Here is a 19,144-nt window from a genome sequence, read left to right as displayed (position 1 = left end):
GAGATACCATGAGGTCCCTGGGATTGGGTCACACCCAGGGCCGGGGTCGCACGTGTGTGCATGGGCGGGAGAGTCTGGATCGCACGCAGCGCCAGATCCCTCTGGGTGCCTGTGTGGCCCGGCTGTTTTATTTTCAAGATGCCTCCACACTGCTTCTTGGCAACAAGCATGTAGCTCAGCCAATTAGAGTGACCTTCGAGAAGGAACAGGTGGGTTGCTGGGAAACAGGCCCTGCTAAGCAAACGTGGCAGTTAGCATCGCCAAACTCCCAGGAAGCACTCGGCAACTTTCCCCGTGCCAGACCGTGCCTCCCTTCTCTGCACTCAGGCTCCATGTAGGAGCTGGAGCGGGGAGCTCGGGGCTCCTTCAGCCATGGGCACAGACCCCATGGTTAGCCTCTGGCTGCCTGAGGATCAGAGTGTGAACTTCCTGGGAAGAAGGGGACTGGTGCTGATTGGGGTTGCTTAGGATGGAGAAGAGGGCTGCTGGAGGCTATGGAGTCTTTGGGTTGCTGGAGGGGAGCTTACCTGGGGACAGTGACAGGGCAGAGATCAGCTGGGGGGGCCCTGAGGTCTGTCCTCTGGAGCCCAGATGACCTGGAACTCAGGAAAAGTCAGGGAGCCTTCCCCAGGCAGGCCAGATCCCTCAACCAGTGTGGGGATGCCTGCCCCACAGGGCCCCCCTGGAGCATGGATCCCACAGATCATGCTCAGACGAGGGGCCATGCCTCTCTGACCCATGTGCCTTTTCTTCACCAAGGCTGTGCAAAATCCCGGAGTCTAAACAGCATAGCAGGAGCAGCTGGAACCAGTCTGGGGCTGTCTCCACTGGCATCAAGATACAGCTCACCCTATCCTCCGAGAAAGCTCCTGCTCTCCCACCCCTTCCACCCTCTCACCAGCCCTCCACCCGGACACCCGGGCCCTTAGCCATGCCCCCGGCTCTCCCCATCTCTGGGCGCACGCCACGCTCACATGCCCTCCAGCCCTCATTCCTCCGTAGGCCCGAGGGAGCCGGGCAGGAGGCAGGAGAACCCAGGCTCCCAAGCCTCTCCCCCACAGCACCCAGCTCCCCAGAACATTTGGCTCTGGAGCCTGAGAGCAAGGGGGAGATTACTCCCAGGTCTCCTCCTGCACTGGTGCCCGGCCTGAACCGGAGCTGCTGGCATTACCCTCCACTGCCCCCCGGGACTTGTGCCTCTGAGCCTTGCCTCCCCTCAGGGTCCCAACTTCATCCCAGTGAATGCATTTCCACTCCTTGTGGCCTTCAGTCAGTAACCAGCCTGTGACTGACTATCTCTGTCTGTCTGTCTGTCCATCCCACTCCCAGACCAGCAAAGAATAAGGCTGTCCCGCAGGCGCCCCCATCTCTGCTGGTGCACAGGGAGCTGGCTGGTCAGGGGAGCGGTGCTCCCCGGGAGAGGAGGCCTGATGCTCTCCAGCTCTGGCCTGGCGTGCAGGTGGGGTCCCTAGGGCCCCACGATTGGCTGGCTGCTGGGGCATGGGAATGCCCTCCTCCCGGGAGTGACACCCTGTGGCAGCAGAACCTGGCATCCCATCTGCACCCCAGCAGCCGTATCTCTCCCGCGCTGCTCTCTCTGCTTCCACGAGTTTTTCTTCCCTCCTCCTCCTGCTGCCTCAGACTCCCAGCCCTGCCTGAGTCACCTGCCGCTCCCACCCAGCCTCTGTGCTCTGGATGGCTGCCAGAGCCGGAGACTCATCTAATTTCTATAATTAAGTGTATTCATTTACCTAACGAGCCCGGGAGCACAACAGGTGTGTGAGTCATTGAGGGAGCAGGGGTGCGCCCTGGGCAGGGGCAGCTGAGGGGAAGTGTGGGGACAGAAGCCATCCCACCCCCTCCCACTCCTGCTTAAGCACCCTGTCACTCCCAGGCAGGGCCAGGCTGGGCTTCAGGGGGCCCCTCTCTAACAATGAACCAGGGGAGGCTCTCCAGACCCCCTCTGTCCCAGGACCCCAGAAGCCCTCAGCCAAGACATTTCCTGTTTCACCTGATGGGAATTTGACCTGACAGTGGAGCCTGGCAATTTTTAGAGTCAGATTACACAACTTTGGAGAGGGAATGACTAAGGTCCATATTTGCTCCTTCCAGGGTGGGCAAAGGTAAGAATGGCAAGACAGCCTTCAGGGACTTAGGAGGAGGCCGGGGAGTCTGGAGGTGCCCCCGAAAGGTGAACTGGGCAGAAAGTCCAGATCATTTCATGAGAATTGGGTGTTGAGAAAAGCGTCTGCCAGGATCACCCCCTTTCAGTGCCCTCTGTCTTCAGCCTGGGGCAGACACAGGGATGTGCCTTCCAGAAAAGTCTGCAGCGGGTCCTGGGATACCCCAACCCTGCTGTGGTCCATGGGGCCTGTCTCTGGCTTGCTCTCAGAATGAGATGTCCCCCCAAGAGGTGAGAAAATATGGGGTCATCCATGTGACCACCCTTCAAGAGGGGACAGGCCCCTTCAAGAGGGGACAGGCCCCTTCAAGTGACAGGGACAGGGAAGCCGTGTGGAGCAGGATGAAGACTCTAGGAGCCCTATCAAAGCTGGGGCTGAGAGCCCAGCTGCTTCTTCTAGGTGAGGACAGATTCAGTCCTGTCCCAGCAGGGGTCCCTGGCCCTGGGGTCCCGGCCCCAGCGGGGATGTGGTGTCCGGCTCAGCGCGAGCCCCACAGCGCTTCTGTGCTTGGGCCTGCTTTCCTGGCTCAGGGAGCTGAGGCGGCTATTTCTGAAACGGCCCTCAAGTTGTCAGGAGTCCAAGTTTCCACGGCACCCACCTCCTCTTTCCTTCTCTTCCCTCCCACAGGGACGGGCATGCTCATGGCACCCCTCTGGTGGGTACAGCTGTCCCTGGGAGACATGATATGGGAGTGCTGGGCTGGAGCCCCTTGTGCCTTTGGGAGATGGGCTCCCGCCTGTCCCCGCACTGGTTCTCTGGCTTCTGTTGGGGAAACACAGGACCTAGCTAATGTCGGCGGAGTAGGCCATCTGCCACAGCGACCTCTCAGGACCTCTGGGCCCCGGGAAGGGGCAAAGTGAGTCCTGGGTTTATAGAGACCCACTGTATACCAGGCCCTGCCTAAGGAGGTGGCTGCCTGCCCAGGCTCAACTTATCCAGACCTGGGGCCTCCCTCCTCAGGGAAAGACTCTCTCCTCTGCCTATAATCTGAGAGCACAGTTTGCTTTGTGTTGCATGTGGACTTGGACCTGTACCCATTACTTTGTCTCTAAGACAAAGAAGCCATCTCCCACAGCTGGGGCCCACGCTGTCCTGGCAGAGCAGGGAAGCAGCCCAGATAGGAGCTATTAACCTTACTGACAACCTTAGAGGCATTTCTTAACCCTGGGCATTGAGGAGGAGCTCCTCCCCTGGGCTGTGAGCGGAAACCAGGGTTGGGGCGGGGGTGACGTCCATTCAGCATAGGCCCAGGAGTCAGAGGGGAGACGGAATACCAGCCCAAGGGCTGGGACTCCAGGAGTCACCTGTTGGCCCCTGGGCTGCCCTTTCCCAGAGTCCCCCGGGAGAGGGGGGCCTCCTCTGCCCTGGCCAGAGTATCACCCCGAAATCCCCGCCCCCATGGCAGCCTCCTTGCCTGCCCTTCCTGTGTCAGTGCTGGGAAGGTGGGAGAAGGGAAGGCCCACACCACTGACATTCCAGGCTGAGGACGGGATGGCAAGAAGAGCTCACCGAGCTTTGGGTTTCTCAATAAGATGCTTTTTTCTGGCTTTGTCTCCTGAGATGGACACATGGGTCCTCCCTGACCTTCCCCTTTGGTATCTACCCTCCAGCTGCTCCAACTCTGTTCCTGCCAGATTGAGGAAGAGGGGCCGGGCACCACAAGGCAGCACACTTAGGGACCTTCTTCACTAGCCCCCGGGACAGTGGAATGGCCCCAGCTGGTGATGGCGGGTGGAGCTCTATGGGGGTTCAGGAGCTGTGTGTGAGCTCACGTTGGACCATAGGCCATGCCAGGAACCTCCCCCAGGCCTCTGTGCCAGGCTGCAGGGCTGTGGTCCTCCTGCCCATCGCACTGGAGTTGTGACAACCCAAGGGCTGGGGATTCCTGGAGCTCATACCTGAGTACATATGGAGATATGGGGATAAGCTGTAACATGACCTAGGAGTCACTTGGCCTAGCTCCGGGTAGGCAGCTATGGGCGGCAGGAAGGGCTCACCCCATTCCCTGACCCATCCCTGTGCTTCCCGCCTCTTCGCCATGGGTCCCCTTGCCTTCCAGCTCTGCTCCTGGCCTAGTCCTTAGCCCACAGGCTGTGGGTCAGCAGCTGGCTTCCTTCTAACATCTCATTCTTTGTTTCTCCCTTTCTTTTGCTGAACTCCTTGCCCCCCCAGAAGGCAATGTTGAGCTGAAAGCGTGCGTCCCAGTGTCTCACACCTGTGCTCTTTAAACACAGAGACCTGCCGAGACGCCCTCTCGCCCAGCTATGCCCAGGCTGAAGTCCTCACCCTCTCTTAAGCGGCACCAACGTGAGAGAGGCAGGCAGACAGACAGAAAGCCAAGGCTTAGGGAACTCTGGAACCCTGGCAAGAATCTTTTGCTGAGAAAGACTCAGAGATCCTTGTTTGCCCAGGACTGATGGAAAACCTCCCATGTGACCCTCTGGGCCCAGAGCCATCTGGGCCTGATGTTCTGTTCTGTTGTACATTGAAGAGATATATATGCACATATAGCATCTATATTCATACATACTATACTCTCGTGTGTAGTGCACGTGCTTTTGGTGGTCTGTCTTCTTTGTCAGGCTGTGTCTCCCCCAGCCCAGGCCCGCCCCCAGGCCCCCCCACGCTCATCCCCTTCCCCTTCACTGACTCCTTATTTCTGCTGGACACGTATGTGGAATGTCCCAGGAAAAGAGCGTCTGGGAACAGCCAGTCCCACTGAGGGGATCCCAGGCTAGACTTGCCCTCTTGGGGTGGTTTCTCCTGTGGCTTGTGGTCTGTGGAAGGCCTGCTTTCCCCCCAGGGCCACTTCCCACTAGCCCCATCCCACCCCAGGTTCTACCTCCCACCCTCGCCTCAGTTTGGGGGGGACTTCCAGGGGCTCCTTGGCCGCTCCTTCCACTCCTTCCTCCCCCTTACCCTCTGTCCTGGACTGAGGGGGGCGTTTTGTCTTTTTTTTTATTTGGGAGTTTTTGTTCTGTCCCCTTCGTCCGTTTGTTTTCAAAGATGCTGCTGGGCAGACGGGCAGGGAAGGGGTCTGTCTGCCCATCCGGCTCAGGGGTCTGAGAAGGGGACACCTTGGGCGAGTGGAGACCAGTTGCAATACTGTACTTCCTGGCCGGTGGCCAGAGGACCGTGCAATAGCAGAGGCCGGGTGACCCCTTCGACCTTGGCCTCTGCCCCTCCCGCGGCCCTCCCTCCCCACTCCACGCCCCCCACCTCCCGCCCTATCCCTTCCTAGTGTTGGTCAGTCCTTTTCTAGAGCTGTCCCGTCGTGTGTGTGTCTGAGGCATGCCGAGGCTGGGCCCTGCCGCCCTGTCTGGATGTCCCCCACTGTCATGCCGTGCTTGAGCCCCAATAAAAACATCTGGAGCGTCCTGCTGCTCCTGCTGTGAGTGACTGCCTCTGCCTCTCCTTTCTGGCTCTGTGTCTGCGGGGACATCCTGGGCTTCTATCCCGACACCTGAGAAATAGGAGCACACTCCTATCATTGGCAGCCCCGCCCCCACCAGGAATCATTGCTACCTCGCCACCCTGCACTCAGAGCTAGACGTGAATGCTCAGAGAGGAAAAAGGATTGCCTGGGGTTGGGAAAGGAAGACCCAGCCCCCCCATCCCCCAGCGTTCTGGTCTCCGCTGGTGCCCCCTGAGCCCCACCATAGCCCGGAAGGACGGAGGGGTTTGGAAGGAGTCCCCCTGTATTCCTGCTTGTTTCTGTGGGGGAGGGGCTCCTCCCTGCAATTGTGCTAATTCTATGTGGGCCAAGGCTCTGGGGATGCCCAAGGTGCGGTGACGACTGAGTGGCTGTCGAACTGAGGCCAACAGGGGAGTGACGGCACATCTGGGACTACTGAGGGGTGGGGAATGACCAAATCCTGGGCCCAGAGAGGATGGGGGTCGTGGTGTGTAGTGGTGACACGCGGCCCTTCCTGAGGGTTTCCCCGCTCACTCACGTCGGGGCACCTGCGGGGCTGACTCCCAGGCGTGCAGCTTCATGCTCAGCTGTCACCGTCTTGAATCACAGCAGAGGGGGCCCTGCGTGTTCATTTGGCACTGGGCTCTGGAAGCCACGCAGCCACATCTGGGGACGTGTCTCCGTCTGCCTCACCCTCTCTTACTCCAGGCAGAAGCAAGAGGCCCAGGGCCTCAGTTCAACGTCTCTATTCAAAGCTCACCACATGCTAGCTGGGTTAACTTGCGGGCGGCTCACCGAGCCTCCGTTTCCTGGCTTGGAGAGAACGGGAATCACAACAGCCCCCATTTCAGACACCATGAGTGTCCAGACCTGGCCTGGGGCCCTCGGTGTACACATGACACATGATGGGTGCCCGGCAAGTTGTTAGTCCCCTCCTCAGCCCTTGCTGTAGCTCTCAGGCCTTTGAGCTCTCAGACTTCTGAGCTCTCCTCCATGTCCGGTCACAGGGTGCAGGGGCGAGAGGGGCAGAGCCGAGGGGACAGAAGAAGTGAGGGGAAGCCTGCTCCTGAAGTGGGAGAGGAAATCGGGCTTGGAGCCGGAGCCAGCTGAGGCAAAACGATGGCAGGCAGCCAGTTGTCAATTAAAGATAAGATCTCCTCTGGCCATGGAGGGCGAGTGGGGGCTGCAGGGCCCCCCAGACCGGAGAAAGCCATTTGCAGCCAGGCTCGCCTCAGAGAAGCCTGGCCGAGCGATAATGGGCCGGGATGCACTGCTGGCTCCGTAATGATATTACGCATCAGGGCCCACGTCCAAAATGGCTGTTTTCTTGTTGTGTTTTTTTGAGGATGAGTGGAACCATTTTATGGTCAGGGGCCAAGGGCCAACAAACAGCCCAGGGGTACCAAATGCCAGGGTGGCCCTGAGGGGACCCCAGGAGATGCAGCTGGAGTCCCTGGTGACCGTCTGATGACAGACTTCTGGAGGGGAGAGGGGCGGCGTACAGGGGCGGAGAGTTCAGGGAGAGAACAGACCAGCCCTCTGCCTCACCTCACAGAAACAGCGGGCAGTGCGGTCAGGGAGGAAAGGCAGTGACTTCCTCAAAAAGCAGTGCCTGAGCTCAAATTACCGAGCTGGTCAAGAGAACAGGACACAGGTGTCCAAGACTGACATTGGGAGTCAGACAGACTCAGCTGTCTGGACTCAGGAGTCCTGACTCCAGGACTTTATTTTATTTTATTTTTTTTAAGTTTTTTAAAAAATTATTTTATTTTATTTTATTTTATTTTTTTTGACAGACAGAGATCACAAGTAGGCAGAGAGGCAGGCAGAGAAAGGAGGAAGCAGGCTACCCGCCGGGCAGGCGGCCCGATCTGGGGCTCGATCCCAGGACTCTGGGATCATGACCTGAGCCGAAGGCAGAGGCTTTAACCCACTGAGTCACCCAGGTGCCCCTGGCTCCAGGACTTTAATCCAGACTCAGGAGTCCTGGCTTTGTGACTTCCTAGCTGTGTGACCTGAGGCAAGTCACTTAACCCCTGTGAACCTTTGTTTCCTCATCCATGGAAGGGGAGTAAGGAGAGCGCCCACCTCACGGAGCTGTTGGCAACACTCAGGGAACTCGCCTCTAAGGCCGTGGGTGCAGTGCCCAGCACAGAACCGTTGCCCACAGATATTGGGGGCAAGGGGAGTGTTGTGGAACAACTTACCCCAGTAGCCCTCCCCAGTTTGGTTTACGGCCTCTCCTTCCAAGTAAGTGCTACAGATTAACCTCATTTTGGTAAAGCCCTTCTCTCTGTGTAGAGAAGGCAGAGTAGGTGTCTCCAACACCAGACAGCTAACACTTATGGAATGTTGGCCGATATATCCAATGCCCTTAAATACGCATTCCGAGATTGGCATCCCCATTCTTGTTTCATGGAGAAAACTGCGGCATAGTAGGTGGGTTCATTTCTCCAAGGTCACACAACTGAGAAGTGGCAGAGCTGGGATTCGAACCCAAGCCGTCTGTCTCCATGAGTCCAAGGCTCCGCTGCTTTTTAAAAGGAATGGGGCTTCTAAGTCAGAACCCCAAGGGTAGGTAGGGATTTGCGCTTTTAATGTTTTTCACTTCTTTCATCTCAATTGATTCTGCTAGCAAAGGTATGTTTTCCCCTTTTATAGATAACCGAGGACTGAGGAAGTGAGGGATCTGGTGGTACTCCCCCTCCCCCTCAACACACACACACATAAAAGGGGATGTCATTAATTAATTAGCATGATTCCCAACTCGGAATTGGTTCCTTCCTCTGCAATCCACTGGGTTTTATTGTCTGAGGCTCAGAAGGGGCTGACTGGGATAAGGTCTGATCTGGAGACCAAGTTACAGCAGGAGTGGCTCTGCCTGGAGAAGAAATGGGATTCCTATCCAAGGGGAAATGGGTTTAGCTTATTTTCTGATCCCAGAGAGCAGACCTAGGACCAAAAGATGGAAATGTTAGGAGGACAGATTGGGGTCAAATAAAGAAGAACCTGACTTTTTGTTTTCCTTGCTATTAACAAATTTCATGCACTGTATTAAAAGCACCCCGTATCAAATCAACAGGGAAGGAAGGCCCCGTCCCCCTCCCCTAGTCCTACGCTCCTCCTTGGGGTGACACTGTTAATTGGTGACACTGGCAATTGGGTCCTTCCAGACCTTAAGGAAAAGGGAAGCTTTCTAGCAACTGCCAAACAGGAATGGCCTGCCCTGTGGGTATGAGGTCCCCGTTTCTGGAAATGTCTGGAGAGATCCTGGGTGGTCACGTGCCAGGGTTCGTGGGAAGAATATCTGCTGGGCGTGGAAGGTTGAATTAGAAGACCTCTTCCGGTTCTCACATGTTCTGCCTGGGGGCTTGGGGGTGGCACCCTGCAGCTCCATAGTGGGGCAGGCAGGTCTGGAGCCCAGATCTTCCTAACAGGACTCGGATGAACTCCTCTCCCAGCATGATTTTCCTCCCAGCTCTTTACTCTGGTGGGGAACTCCCTGGTAGACTCTCTGTTTGCCTCTTTCTAGCCAATCATGGCTGCCTGCCAGGGCAGGGACTGGCATTTGTGGGGCGTCTGAGCCGATGACTTGGTTGACACCCTGGGCTCGGGTTGACGACGTGTAGCCAGTCCCCACCCCTACAGCCTCCTGGGGCTCTGACAGGTCACCATGACAGGTCACCATGAGGACCTGCCTTCCTTGCCAGGCTCTCAGCCTTTGTGGGATCGACACAACAGGTGGCCCATGAACTGGCCCAGTCACTTGGGGCTGTGGTCACCACACCTGAGCCCTGGACAGCGTTTCTCTAAAGGCTACAAGAGCTGCCAGGGACGCTGGGACCTGCTCTCTCCTGGGGAGCCTCAGCTGGGCCTGACCATAGCATCATGGGCTGAGGAGAGGGAGACAGGAGGAGAGCTGTTGGGTCTCCAGGTCAGAGGGGTCGTTGGCCTTTGGCTATTGGTGCTGGAAGCTTCTTTCCTCATGGCGCTGAGGGACCAGCCTGCCACCCTACCCCCACCCTCACCCCCGGGCACCATATATACCTGCCTTCAGGGCTATTCCCTAAGAGGCTCCCCAAACTTCAGGGCTCTGCTTTTTGCTGAGTTAGGGTCCCTGCTTCCCTACCTCAGCAATTCCTGGTGTGGGGAGAGGGGGTGGTCAGAGGAGGTCCCTTCCTTTCTCTCTCTACTCACTCTCCCTTAGGTGATCTATCTTGTCCACACCTACGGTCTGAAACACCTTCCAGGATCTGGCAACGGCCACGTTGGTAGGTTGGGCCCAGAACTCTCAACTCTATTTGTTCACTGGACAGACACACAGTGAGCTTTTCTTCTATTCCCGGCCCATGCCGGGTGCACATCAGTGGCCCTCCCCTTCCTACTCTCCACACACTCACCCTGCCCGCTCAGGCCCCCCCTCGCCCACCCAACACTGGGCTCTGAGTTCACGGCTCTCCCCTCCGTGTGCTACCACAAGTTCTCCACCTCCCCAGTCTGAGCCAGAAACTGGGGTGTCGTTGTTAACCCTTCCCTCTCGAACCTGAATTCACTCACTCACTCACCACACATTAAGCCGGTACCGCATCCTGGGGCACCGGCAGGGAACCAAGCCAGCAGGACCCCTGCCCTCAGGGGGCTCATGTTTGTGTCACAAAAGACCAGTAAAGATCTCTCCCACCCTCATGCCAGCCCCTTATGGTCCCATCATTCCTCCCTCTGAAATATACCTCACAAGCCCTCCATCCCTCACTCTTCCTTGCTGGCTCCCAGCTGCCTTCCTATAAGCCCATCTCCTCCCAGCAGTGAGATAGGGCTTCTTAAATTGGACACAGGGATCCCGTCCCCCCGGCTTAAACCCTCTGTGGCTTTCATGGTCCCACTGCATCTGAATAAAATCTGAACTCTGTCAAGGTAAGGGGGGGAGGGACCTCAAGGGCCTGTGGCTCCTCAGGCCCCTTCCAGCCTCTGCCCTGTCCCCCAGGCTTCTCCCCTCTTAGCCGCTGAGCCTTTCTTACACATACCATCTCTTCCAGCTTTAGTGGAATACTGTGCCCACCTTCCCAGACTCCTTTTGCCAGGCTGAGTTCTCATCCCTCTGCTCTGACTTTAAATGTCACTTCTTAGTGGCCCCCTCCAGTGCCCTGTGCTGTCTCCTACCACTGTAGCAGGCTCCTTTTCCCCCAGGGGCTTAGCACGCTTTGGACCGACCTATTTGTCTGTTGCCTGCCTCCCTGTAAGTACCTGGGGCCCAGCACAGTGCTAGGGGCTCCATAAATATTATATGAATGAATGAACGGGCAGACCTGGCCGGGCCATGAGCAGCCGCCGAACTACACCCTCTCCTTTTCCTCCAAGCTGTTTCCAGCTGGCTTCTGCACCTCCCTTCTAGGGCATTCCTGGGAGTCCTTGGGGAGGAACGTGAAAGCTCTTCTCTTTACATTATGCATTTCCTGCCTGAGAAACTGTCAGAATAATGAGGAGGGCTGAGAGAGAGGGAGGCTGAGAGGAGAGCTCTCAGAGCTCTTCCTGCTCTCCCTTCTGGAACTTGGCTTCCACCTGCAGTTTGGGGAATTTGTGCAAACCCCCTCCCCCACCAGTGAGCTACCCGAGGGAGCCCATTCACCTTGGCTCCCCTGGGGAAGGGGGCACACCTTGCATGGTAAGTGCTCCCCCTGGAACGGGGGAGTGAAGGAAGGAAGACAAGGCTGGAGGGGACAAAAGTTGGATGTGTGGAAGAGGGAAAGAACACGAGTTGCGTGGGCCAGCGTGGCCCTCAAGCCAGTCTGCCTCCCGGCATGCGCTCTTTCTGGAACTCTGAACCTCCTGGTCCAGCTCAGGTCCCTGGGTGGGCTGGCAGTGTTCCTCCAGGGACATCCTGAGCCTTCAGCTCAAGAGCTTGGGGCCACTGGGGTATGACTACCCCTGAAGGGACCTCTGTAGGGACCAGAGCCTGGGATTCCTTAACCCGGGGGCAACTCCATTCCGAATATCCCTAGAGACCCCCTCACCACCTCCCTGGCCCCTCCAGTTTCTTACCTGTAGGCCCCAGGTCCAAGGACAGTTGCTGCAAATTCAATGATCAGTGATCAAATGTTCAAATCATATAACCAAGAGAAACACACAAAAACAGGCTTTTCTCCATGCCCTCAGACTTCACCCAAGAGGGGCTCAGAGAGAAGGTGTCCCACCTGGCCCAGGCCTGGCCAGCTGCCCTTTGGGAAGACCAAGGGTGAGCCCAGGAGGCCCAGGAAGCCCAGAGGAGCTGTTCCTGGACTAGCTGTTGCCATGGTGGCCCTCCCTTGGGGGGGCGGCTGCCAGGTTGCTATGGAGAGAGAGCTTCATCGTCGTTGTCGCTGCCACCACTCTCAGTGCGGAGAAGCTGCCACAGGATCCTCACCCTTCCTAGGCCACTAGATGGCCAGCCTGGGGGCCCGTGGACTAGAGAAGCCCACAGCACCAAAAAACAGGAGTCAGAACTAGCCGCCTTCCCAATATCCCAGCTGCATCCGACCTCATGCCTCAGGACTGTCTCCTCCCCTGAGGGACAACACTGTTTGTACTCCTGGCAGATCGATTAGGGACCTCATTTCTCTCAGGACACCCCTAGAGGTGGCAACCAGCTCCTGGGGAGCCTGGGGATAGGATAATGAGGGTAGGGTGTATGGAAGAAGGCCCCAGTGGTACCACTTTCCCTCTGGGCCTCAGTGTGCTGGACTGTGACTACCTAATTTCTCTGGACAGAACTGAAAAATTGGTTTCTAGAATCCTCCATCTCTCTTCCTGGGTTTTTCTCTACCCTCACTAAACGCCACCCCTTTATCTGCATCTCAAACACACACATTTCCAGGGGTCTTCTGTTCTCTTTGCCCTCTCTTCATGGTGTCATCTATGGATCAAAAAAGTACCTTGTGCCAGTCATCCACACTCTAGTATAAATTAGGGTTCACATATATTTTATTTCCCAGGACGCAGGATTACTAGACTTCCTCTCAACTTATGGAGTAAGAGCCCCCTTCTCTATTATATGGGAGTCTGGAGAGTTCCAAGCAGGGTAGTTTTTTTGTTTTTTTGTTTGTTTTGATCAGAGAAGAAAGCAGGAACTCCTTATGTGAATCAAATTAGACGCCAAGGTTCTACAAGGAGTTCTGGCTTCGCTTTGACTAATAAAAGAGAAAATGGAGCGCAAAAGTGAAATTAGAAGTGATATGCAGTAGAAGCTGCCTCTGTCTAGAAGACCTTCTCTCTCCTTTTTGACCCCCTTCCATATTCCAGTGTTGAGTCCTCTGCCTAGCAAACACTTATTCATCCCTCAAGGTCCACTCAACTGTCACCTTCTCGGAGAGTTTCTGGACTCTTCCTTTATAGCCTCACAGTACCTTGTACACCCTCCCCCCGCCAGTGTAGTACTTAGCACTGGTATAACTTGTTGCCTGTTTGCTCATTTATGGGTGTTTCATTTATTAACGCTCTTCTCTCCAGCCCCTGCTCAGTGCTGGGAGCTCCATGATGAATGCATGAGCAGACAGGGAATGAATTAGCTCCCTGCTGCTGACTTTCCTCATGCGCACCTGTCATTCTAGCCCATGCCTGGTCTCAGAATTTGTCCAGAACAATTCCCTGGGATGCTGGGCCTCTCCCTCTTCCACCTCACCCCCGTGTGCCAACCAAGTCTCCCTTCCTGCCATCAGAGCCCCCAACCACAGCCCTGACTCCCCTCCACTTCCCAGGGTCTGACCACCTGGGCCTTTCTCTCCTGGGGCTAATGGCTTCAGACTGGCTGTCATGGAGTCTACCTAGGATGGCTAAGGGCTTACATCCCGGGTTCTTCCCTTCTCCATCTTCCCGCTGCTCAGTCTTCACGAGAGTGTTCTTTTAGGAGCTTCCGGCCCTCTCCAACTCTCTGAGTGCCAATTTGGGCAAAATCCCTGCTGCCGGCATGGGCCATAGAGAGAGAGAGACTGGTGATGATTGTTCCCACAGGAGCCGGGGCCAGTCCCAGGTCATTGCTTGGCTTCAGTTTCCACATCTGTGAAATGGGAATTCAACCATCCCTACCTTCATCCAAGGGAGGCATGAAGGTTAAATGAGGAAGTGGGTAGAAGAGTCTTCTGGAACCCCTAGAGTACTACCTGAGGTGAAAGTTTATCATTCCTCTGACCTTCTCTCAGGGGTTGGGGTGTTCCTCCAGAAGAGGAGAGCAGATGCCTCTGGAAATAGTAAGAGCTCACATTGAGTGGGTAACCGGCCATGTGTTGTTCTGAGCCTTCTATGTGGATGAATCCTCAGAGGAGACCCAGGAGGTGAGGGCTCTTTTAATCACTTCCGTTTTACAGATAAGGAACCAAGGCACAGAGGTTAGCCTGACAGAGATCTCACAAATAGATTGCCCATGCCGATTTTGACCCAAACCCATTCCGCCTGGCTCTGGCCCCCACACCCCTGGCCACTGGCTCTGTGGCCACACGCAGCCACAGGTTGAAGCTGGCCCGCTTGGCTCTGGAGCCACCGCTGTCACCCATTAACTGCCCACACCCAGAATTTTGCCCCCCCCCACGGCTTTGCTGCTTGTGACCTGTGTGACACCGAGTAAATGACTTAACCTCCCTGGGCGCTGTCCCCCTGCCTGTGAAATGAGGCATCTCCTGGAGGTTGCCCTGGGAGGATACACAGAGGTGTAAGGCACGAAACAGCTAGCCAGACTCAGCCGGGCGGATGGTGCTCTGGGCATGTCCCCCATTTATACTTAGACAATCAGGGGAGTAGGGCTTGGTGGGCCCGACTAGAAACCCTCTTCCAGAAATCCTTGCTAGGGCCATTCACTGTGGGGTGACGGGACGAAGACCATCCAGCATGATGCGGGGCCCTGGGTCGGAAATGCTCATGAGATGACCAGCTGGGGTGGCCATTTCCCTCTTGGTGACCCAGGAGCTCCTGTGTATGTCCTTCCCAAGGCAGTGAGATGGGAGAGCCCACCAAGCTGCCTGCCCTCTCCCTGTCCCCCAAGTCTTATCCACACACACCTGCAAGCTATGGGGAATGGGAGCCAAAGAGCGAGTAGGCAGGAGAAAGCGCTAGAGGAGAGGCAGAAAGGAGGGATCCTGGAGAAGGAGGGGGGGCGAGAGGGACGGGGAGGAAAAGGATTGGGGGCAGAGAGGAAGGGTGGAGGATGGAGGAGTGGGAGGGGAAGCATGGCGGGAGGAGTGAGAAAATGCCGGGAGGGGAGGAGGGGAGGAGGGAGAAGCAGGAGGGACCAATCCCCGACTGTGGGACCTAAAATGAACTCAACAGGCTGGAAATAGAACAGCTGGGCAAACCCAAAACACTGTTTGGGTGTCTGCTGAGCAAGCACGTGAATGAACAGAACTGGGGGAGCAATTCGAGGAAGAAATAGATCATTTCATCTCAGAGGTAGGTCAGAACAGGAGGCCTTTATTCCAGCCCGCCCAGATTACTCAGGCTTCTTTTTCCGAGGGTGTTTTCTTTACGTAAGCATTATTTTTAACAGGCTGCCTTGCTGGTTGGGTTAGCCTGACGCCACCCCATCCTTGGCAAGTGGGAGGCTTCAGTTACTCAGAGACCAAGACTGCTCCCGGATTTTTATTGTAACCGTGGACACGTCTGGCTTCAGGGGAAGAAATCTTAATCCGCTCTCGCTCTCCGAATGGAGGCTTAGGACTCTGAGCTGTGTCATTGGATACCACTTTCCCTTGTTAGAACAAAACCCACTTCTGGGATGGGCCGGGACTGGCCTGGGGGACCCTGTCTCTCTTAGCACCCCAGGGCTCCATGATGCCTTTTGGTGGCCTCACCTGATGCCAGCACACTTCACCCCAGGAGGGGCATTGCCCACCTGGGGCTCTGCCACGGGACTCTTGCCCTGGCTGTCAGTGGCAGCCTAGTCTCTGCTCCTCACCCCCGCCCCGCCCCACCCCCATAGTGCTGTTCCATCTCCCTCCACCCTTCCAGACCCTGGCACGCCTTCCCACCTAGGCTCCTAGGGAGACTCTTGGGTCTCAAAGACCATTTGCTGACTCTCAGGGCCCTTGAGCCCCCTGAAGTTGCTGCCAAAGCTGTTTGAATGTTACATCCCACAGGAGAGGTTCTGAGCTGTCCTCAGATGCCCTGAGAAGTAGTCTGGAAGTTAGAGGTAGGGCCAGCACAGACTATGAAAATAGCTGGAGCCAGGTGACCCCTGGAGACTCCTTTTAGTCCTCCTCACTCTGGGGCTTTTGCTCCATCACGGATTTCTCTGGAGTTCAGCTCAACTCTCCTTGGGACGAACGTGGACAGGAAAGAACCGGGGAGCCAGAGCTCTAGCTTTGCAATTACCACTGGCTATGCTATCTTTGGCCACTTGCTTGCTGAGCAGCTGCCTTTGTCAAATTGGGGATAATACTGCCCACCTTAGCAGGTTCTCCCAAGTCTCGAATAAGATCCCATGTCCTGGCTGCTTAGCCCGGTACCTGACATATTTCATAAAGCTTAACTTCCTTCCTTCCTCTCTCTCTTCCTTCCTGGATGAACACTGAGGAACCTTTCAAAACTGAGCAGGTAGACTCCACTAGAGGATGTTTCGGGAGACCTAAACTGGAGAGAAAGAACACAGGCCTCTCCAGGAGGTGCTGGGGCCGAGGGGTTAGCTCTGGGGGTGGATGAAGAGAGGAAGGCTTAGGAGCCTGGGAGCCGGCAGGTGTGGGTCCATTCCCCAACTTCTGACTCTGTTTCCTCTGCTGCTCTGCGCTCCAGTTTTCATCAGAAGGCATTCCCACGAAGCCCCTGTTGGAGATCAGTTCATGGCAACAAGCAAGGAGGAAGTCTTATCTCTAAGAATTTTCCTGTTTCAACTGGGTGGTTAGTCCTGGACATGGTGATTATATATAAAACCCCAAGTGGAAATGGGCCCCCAGTGTCCATTGCTTTCCCAAACTGGATGCTTAGAAACACATCAGCCATAAGGAAGCTGATTTAAGACTCTTCGACCCCCCCACCCCCACTGCATATGCCACCAAGAGAGACATTGAATGTAGAGCCATCCTGAACTCTCCCCTTCACTCCACTGCCTCTCCCCTTCCTCTGGGCTGCAGGCTCTTGGACTAGAGCGGCTTGTTCTACGCACTTCATGTAGAACAAGAAGTAAAACAAGTTAGCTTCCTTTTCTCTGACACTGATGCGCTGGGGGACCAAAGAGGGTTTTTCAGAAAATTCAGGAGTTCCTCTTGGTTCCTTGTACCATTTGTGACTCTTCCAGCTTTCCTTGCCCTTGTGTGAGCCTCCTCTCGCCGAGACAAGAGACCAGCATCTCCGAGAATGCCCATCAAGTACTCTGAGCTTCTCAGTTGTAAAGGGCAAGAGAAATCAAAGCCACCTCTTATCTCCATCCAGACGATAGCGATCGGGGCAACTGGGTGGCTCGGTCAGCTGAGTGCCTGACTTATGATTTCCACTCGGGTCGTGATCTCAGGGTCTTGAGATTGACTCATGTGTTGGGCTCTGCGCTCAACAGAAAGTCTGCTTGAGATTCTTTCCCTCTGCCCCTCCTCCTACTCCCGCTCTCTAAAATAAATAAATAATTCTTTAAAAAAAAAAAAAAAGCAAAACATAACCCAAGGCTGTGCCCTTGCTTGTCTCACTTGGCCAGTGCTGTGTTAATGCCAAGCTGAGATTCTTCTTACTTTGTACTCACCTGGCCCCAAAGGCTGCCAGGGTATCAGCTACTAAGCCATTAATCCATAAAAGCCATCTACACCCTTCCTTAGATCCCAGAAGGAATCTCAACTCTGTTCTGACCTCGGAAACCACCTTGGCCTTTTTGTCAGTGCTTTCTTCGCTCTGAATCTGGGCATCGCATCTGTAATTTGATGCCTAGGAAATATTTTTAGCTACCAACCTTGATGCAGACGTCATCCCTATTCACCACAGGGGTAATGAGAGGGGAAAAAATTGGGAGATTCCAACACCTTCTTGAAAGGTCTTCCTGAAAGACAAGTCTGGCCATATCCCTCCGTTTCTGAAAACCCTGCTATGGTTCCCTGTCAGATAAAAGTGAGATGCCCAAGACCATCTGGCCCATCAAGCCTCAGTCCCTGACCGTCCCTCCCCACACACCCAAGTAGCAGTGTTCTTCCAACTTGTACCCTGTCCTACGTTTGGTCACATTCTTCCCTTTCCTTACAGTGACCCCCTCTCGCTCCACCTTGTGAAAACTACTCATCTTTGGTGAAGTCTTTCCTGATCTGCGCAGCCCACCAGCAGAACTCTGGGCCCTCACAGCCCCTGAGACACCTTTATGAGAGCATTTCTTCACACTAGGTATTTACCTGGCCACCTTTTAAAGAGTCATAGCTCGGACTCACCTTTTCTGTACTTCTGCTAACTCGGCCAAGGGACCTGTGTAGATACTAGGATAGTAAATATATTAGGGAAAATTATCCAAAATTTAAAAAAGGCCAGAAGGATGACTGTATATACCTGCAATGTCATAGTGAAGCTTTGTTTAATAGACCTACATAAGGACTTCTTGATTTTCTAGAACTGTTGCTATCAGCATAGGACTTTTGAACACTTGACATTTAAGTGTGAATGCCACAGGTTCAAATGACAATATTTAGGACACATTGGGTCAAACAAAATGTATTATTAACATTAATTTCTCCAGTTCAGTTTTACTTTTTAATGTGGCTACTGGAAAAATTTAAATCACACACATGGCTTGTGTTATAGATCTAGGGGACAGTGCTGTTGAAGAAGAGTGTTTCATTGTTTGACTTTGTCATTTGCCTTTACTAATAAAGAACTCAGACTGTCAAGTTGCATGTTAACTTGTAGATTTTTAAAAAGATTTTATTATTTTATCTGACAAGCAGAGGTTGCAGAAGAGGGAGATGGAGAACCAGGCTCCCCGCTGAGCAGAGAGCCTGATGCAGGACTCAATCCCAGAACCCTGGGATCATGACCTGAGCCAAAGGCACACGCTTAACTGACTGAGCCACACGGGTGCCCCTTAACTTGTAGATTTTTGTCTGGTAGGGATTTATTTATTTACTTATTTATTTTTAAAGATTTATTTATTTGTTTATTTATTTGACAGACAGAGATCACAAGTAGGCAGAGAGGCAGGCAGAGAGAGAGAGGGAAGCAGGCTCCCCACTGAGCCGAGAGCCCAACGCAGGGCTCATTCCCAGGACCCCGGGATCATGATCCGAGCCAAAGGCAGAGGCTTTAACCCACTGAGCCACCCAGGCGCCCCAGCAACATTTTTTTCATTGTGAAAATTTTTTTATTATTTATTTTTTATTATGTTTATTACATAACAAAATTTACTATATTTAAGTGTATCATTTGAGGGCATTAAGTACATTCACATTGTTGTACCATCTGTCACCACCATCCATCTCCAGAACTTTCCTATCATCCCTGTGTCCATTAAACAACAACGCCCTCCTTTCCCTTCTCCTCCCAGCCCCTGACAACCACGGTTCTGCTGTCTGTCTCTATGAACTTGACTACTGTGCGGACCTCACAGAAGTGGAATCATGCAGTATTT

At 54.6% G+C, this 19,144-nt stretch overlaps 1 protein-coding gene across 4 annotated transcripts in view; it reads left to right on the top strand.

Annotated features, from left to right (window-relative positions):
* Positions 1 to 18,412, top strand: part of KCNC4 (potassium voltage-gated channel subfamily C member 4) — a gene marked incomplete at both ends in the record, with an annotated part of 34,221 nt that extends 15,809 nt beyond the window's left edge. Inside the window, one exon of one of the 4 annotated variants that reach the window (XM_080799963.1) lies at positions 17,776 to 18,412. In XM_080799963.1, coding sequence (XP_080656089.1) covers positions 17,776 to 17,801 — 26 coding nt within the window. Of the gene's footprint in view, positions 1 to 759; positions 930 to 4,355; positions 5,588 to 17,775 lie in introns of those variants that run through there. The other 3 variants (XM_080799961.1, XM_080799962.1, XM_080799960.1) reach the window with 3 other exon arrangements.
* Between the last annotated feature and the right edge of the window lie 732 nt (positions 18,413 to 19,144).

Source organism: Martes martes, assembly GCF_963455335.1.
Source record: "Martes martes genome assembly, chromosome: 4".
Lineage (NCBI taxonomy): Eukaryota > Metazoa > Chordata > Mammalia > Carnivora > Mustelidae > Martes > Martes martes.
Note: the sequence above shows the minus strand (reverse complement) of the source record. Positions and strands in the feature narration are given on the sequence as shown.